Below are 5,527 nucleotides of genomic sequence, written 5' to 3'. Positions count from 1 at the left end.
ATTGAATACTGTTCGTTATTTCCATATCCTTATGTATAAGTAGGATTACCACTCGTAGAATTAAATTAAAGAGTAGTATATGTATAAGTAGGATTACCACTCGTAGAATTAAATGGAGGAAATAAAGAATATCTTATCTTATCTTATCTTATCTTATCTATTGGTGACTCTCAATCACGTTCTTTACATTCCGGATAAAGTTTTCGTCGATAATCTTCTTCCCGTCCTCCCGTATAGCCTTTTTACAGATTACAAATTTCAATTTGCTTTTTGTGGACGAATGCCACGAATACCCTAGTTTATTACATATTTTATTATGCATATTTTGGATCTTTGCTGGCAATATCTCGAGCATTACACAAAATTTACAAAAGTGCGGTGCGCCGTCAATTCAGGAGACGTCATTTGCACAGTCGTTTTAACGGGAATCGCATCAGAGAAAAATTACTATATTTCTGTTAGTACTTCAAATATCACGTTAGAAATCTAAGTGCATGACAATAGAACAATTTAAAGATACATTTGAGAAAATTGTCGAAAAATATCGCGAATTATAGAAAATTAATGAGTTAAATTTTGAATTCCGCATGCTTTTACTTCCAATTTTTTGTCGTGCTCCGTACCTCTCCATAAGCGATTTCAACATACCGATATTTTAGTAGAATTTTTTTAATGTACAAAAAATTTGCCCAAAATTTATTGGAATCCTTAAGATACATGTTTCTGTGAAATTTCATTAATGTGTGACGTCTGTAAGAGTAAATAATACCACAGTCCGCGTAATTTTTGAACGGCCCTCGTACAACCATTCTTAACGATAAATTATCAACAAAATCACTTTGTAAAGAACCACTCCAAATTCTACACACAAGTGCTCTGAACCAAAATACAACTATTTTAACATTATTCAGGGTTCTCTATCATTTGAAATTTTACTGTGTTGCAGAGTTTACGCGAAGCACTAATATTTCGCGGTATTTTCGCGAACAAATTCTCAACTTAATCACAACTCATTATAATTACAAAAGTTTACAAGCACACACTTATTTTAAAATCGCTAATTCGTTACACAAATGGTATGGTCGTACATACTGATAAAAGGAAAAAAACGTTCTGAAAAGCAGATGAAATCTGACCGATAGTCGAACTACTTAACATCATTGAAAGTAGATTTGCCGAGTTTATTTATCAGGTTCTTGATCGAGCTACCGCATTACAAAAAAGGAACTTCAGAACAGTAAAATATTTTAAAGAGTTCCTTGAACATGCTAGAATTTCAAAATTTTCGGCAATTTACATCAATTAAATGACTTTGGTACGATGTTATGTTTGATTTACAGTGCTCAAATAATTCTAGAGCCGTGACATATTTGAATATTTTTTATAAATATAAATACAATGTACAATGTATTTTATTGCAACTACCAATTAACCGGTACATTGAATTGTGAAAACAATTATTTGTCTTTGTTCCGGTAATTTTTCTTTGTTCCGTCATGCGTCAAGTCCGGCGAAGGTCTAGGAGATAATTGATTGATTTCTCAAGGTGAAGCCCTAGTAATTAAGTGTTATAACTTTTTGAATTGAAAGATGGAAGAATTGTTTGATTAAACTTCCAGTTAGAGAGAATCTGTGTGTTTAGAATTTCTTATCATCAAAACTCTTACTGTGTCGGCAAAATTTTTACTGTGTCGCATGCATTAAATTTGAATCGTTACTGTGTCGGAGAAAATTTTACTGTGTCGGGAGCAACACAGCTCATGGAGAACCCTGATTATTTGAACTGATGAAAGATAATTACGGAGATAACAAACAGTATTCGATTGCAAGATCTAAGGTCCATACAACAATACAAAATAGGAGCAGAGCAAATACAGACCTCCAAAACAATAGAGGTGGGATCAGGTGTCATGGAAGAGTGGACATCCCCTGCCGACTGGTCACACCCGCCGTATGTTCCTTGTCATGAACGAGAAATAACAGAAACAGATTCCTTTGAGGAAAAACCATGAAATAACATTGATGAACTACATTGTTTCGTGATTAGCAGACAGTTATTTAAACCTTCACAATAGCAGCATCTACATAGAATACCCCAAGTCCATAGATGAATTCTTTAATGACTTAGATATGTTAGATGGCATGTATGTGATTACGTGTGGTAAAGGACTACAAAGAAAAACCAAAGACTAATACGACAATGTTCACTATACAACATAATAATAGTACTAGTGTACGAATTAACCAAGTTTGACCGTTATGGTGTTCCATAGAAAATTACTTTAAACAACAATGTATATGCTTCAAAATCTAATACTTTCATTAAATTATATTTTTACAAGTTACTTAATATTATTCTTATCCAATTTCAAGAAAACAATGTAAATCTTTAGCAACATTAAGCAACATATAACAAAATTCTCTATCGAAGATAAAGTAATGACAATAATGGCATGTCGTACATCGTGAACACGCGACTACCCAAAATCATAATTTTCTATCGTTTAAGTCTAAGACTGCAGCTATGCATTAAACATCAAATGAAGTACACAAAGAAGAATAAATTTACAGATGTATTCAATTACTTACACGGTGATTTCCTTAATCTTCCAAAAAACTCAACAGGTAAAAATAGATCAACATCTAGCTATTCCACCTAAAAATTTAAAGAAAAATTTCAACATTATATTTCTGGTTTCTGAGGTTATAAATCTGAAATGTAAAAGGTATACGCATACTTTTCATAAAATTATACAGAATAAAGTCCATACTGATGCCAAAATATACCCAAACAATGACAACTTCTAGCACCTACGATAGCTAATCAAGAAAGACAACTTCGAAATGAATCTCGAGCGCGATTGAAATAAACATTATAAAGGAGATCTCCAAATGACTGATTTTCACGTTTTCAATAATATTCAATTGAAAAAATAGGAAATATATGATAATTAGTCAAAATATACTAAATTTACTCCCTTTTATAAACTTTTAACGCTTCATTATACATAAATCACATTATGACAAATATGTCGCCGATCCCGATGAAGACACATTTTTAAAAAAAATTGTGGGAAAAAGTGGGACTCTCTAGAGAATCATTTTAGTCATTAAAAAATCATTAAATATGTTAAAAATCGATAGAAGTACTTAACCGTACTTCATACGAGACCTTAAATTTATATGTGAAAATTTCGCATATGCTGTGTTATTCATTGAAAGTTCATTTTCTTCAAAGTATCTTTATGAAATGATTGTTATGTACATTAAGAGAAATAATATATTATAAAAATTTCCTGTTACTTACTTAATCAGTTACTTCCTATTGACATTGCTAAGATCCAGCGTATTCACTTTCATATCATGTTTACTTCACATAACAAATTCGAACGAATTGTGCCTACCATATGTTACTATTTTTAGATAAAATGGCGTCGAGTGGAATAGCTACAACATCATGGCTTTTAACACTTATTTGACAGCTCATACATGAATCCATTCGTACGATGGACGGCACAAGAACTATCACAATCCATAAGCAAAGATCAATTAAGAATCTTAACAATTAATTTGTGTAAATTTTGTCTTAAGTTAGTGAAATAAATTTAAAATTTACAAATCATTTCTCTGCTGAATTGTTACACAAAATCGCATTGTGATCTTGTGACGTTTAATATAAAGTGGATACACGTAATAAAAGGATGCTGGAGCTCCTTTTTGAAGTCTTCGGAGAACAGGTCTTCTAACAAACTGTTGGAATTTTAATTGGCACCATTGTGCTCCTGTTTTAGCCCACATGTTTTATATCCTTATAAAGCAAATTATTACATGAGATGAGAAAAATTGCCGTGGCCTTCAGCTCGCCATATTTAGATATGCAGTACATGTTTTATATCCCTATAAAGCAAATACTTTACATGAGAAGAGAATACTTGCCGTGGCCTTCAGCTCGCCATTTAGATATATATATCTCCGAGAACTTTTTAAGCTCACATAGTGACACAAATTAAAGTCACATTGTCACAATGCAAGTTGGTGTAACAAGGCAGCAAAGTATATCTTAACTTTAGAGTGTCGCAGGCGGGCCGATTGGACGCCACACAAAGGAATACTAGAAGAGTTCTTTAAATTCATCACGTTTATTCAAGGCAAAATACATATTAAAACGTCTATGTAAATAAGATCTCGGTAAGATTCACTGTGTGTTGTCTCCACACGTTCCTAACATCTGTCAGATGATGTATTATCTCACCCTCTAAGTTCATCAAGATCATATTTCTTCAATCATTGATCCAGACGTGGTCTGATGTCACACATGAAATGTGATATATTTCACCTGACACAGTGACAGACCTGTATAATACAGGTGTCATTTCTCACTTGTCTTTTTCTTGTCTCTATTATTTGGATTTCTCCCAGTAAATCGGTCAGATCCTCCGTGTATATATCTTCATTCAAGCAGAGCAGGGCGTATTGTTTGAGACTAGATGTGATCTTTAACTTGTGTACACGAGTCTTCGTTAGGAATATAAGGAATTCTAGTCTGTTTGTCAAATGGTCAGATCTTTGTTCAAAGGTTTCTATGCTGTTTATTTTTCTCCTGTGTTGTTTTAAACTTTGAATAAATCTTTTGTGTCGGATTTTAACCTCAAACATTACAGTGTCTATGAGGTTTCTTAGTTTCTGGGCTTTTACTAACATCTTTGACTGGCAGTCGGAGATTTCCGTGTGACAAATTTTTATATCAGCTTTAATTCCTGCCAGAAGACAACAACTCTTATAGAGAGTCCCACCTCTGATGCTATGAACGGTTTCTTTATGTTGTTGTCTTTTATTTATATATGCTACTCTTATATCCAGTACATGGTGAATGTTGTGTTCTCTACATTCGACACAGACGGGAATTTCACATGAGTGACAGTACTTGTCATTAACTCTCCTTGGATGTCTCACACAGCGGTCTTTTTTCGGGATATAGCCATATCTCTCACGGTAAATCACGACATCGTGGTATATAGTATCGAGATCTATAACATGTCTCTCTTTACACTGTAGACACAGGTCTTGTCTACACGTGTTACAGTAGTATTCCGTGATCTCCTGACATTGAGAACACTGCCGGATTTTACACTGAGTCCTGAATCTGAGATTGTCCATGATGTAGAGGCTCATTCCGTAGTTACAAAATCTGCCAAAATGAATTAATTACATATAAAATAAACATATATCGACGACGTATTGTCAATTAACAATGCTAATTTCCATTCCTACGTCGTTACGATATATCCTTGTGAGCTTCAGATAAAAGATACCACAGAGTCTGAGACTTCTGTTTCATATTTGGATATTTTACTTGAAAAAAACGCTAATGGTAATCTAACAACCAAGCTATGAGATAAACGTGATTACGTTAACTTTTCTATCGTCAACTTCCCTTACTTATGCAGCAATATACCTTCATCACCTGCATACGGAGTATTTATATCTCAGTTGATTCGATACACAAAAACATGCTCTTCGTATGAAC

At 33.4% G+C, this 5,527-nt stretch overlaps 1 protein-coding gene across 1 annotated transcript; it reads right to left on the bottom strand.

Moving 5' to 3' along the window:
• Positions 1-4,332: 4,332 nt before the first annotated feature.
• LOC134274551 (E3 ubiquitin-protein ligase TRIM45-like) lies at positions 4,333-5,172 on the bottom strand. The gene has a single exon (XM_062756824.1). It carries the CDS (start codon positions 5,170-5,172, stop codon positions 4,333-4,335), a length of 840 nt encoding a protein of 279 aa, XP_062612808.1.
• Positions 5,173-5,527: the final 355 nt, after the last annotated feature.

The sequence above is a fragment of the Saccostrea cucullata genome, unplaced genomic scaffold (genome assembly GCF_032062105.1).
Source record: "Saccostrea cucullata isolate Sc308-1 unplaced genomic scaffold, CSIRO_AGI_Scuc_v1 ctg2876, whole genome shotgun sequence".
Classification (NCBI taxonomy): domain Eukaryota; kingdom Metazoa; phylum Mollusca; class Bivalvia; order Ostreida; family Ostreidae; genus Saccostrea; species Saccostrea cuccullata.
Note: the sequence above shows the minus strand (reverse complement) of the source record. Positions and strands in the feature narration are given on the sequence as shown.

Coding starts and splice junctions, on each gene's coding strand:
- LOC134274551 (XM_062756824.1), bottom strand. CDS start 5,172: ATGAGCCTCTACATCATGGACAATCTCAGATTCAGGACTCAGTGTAAA.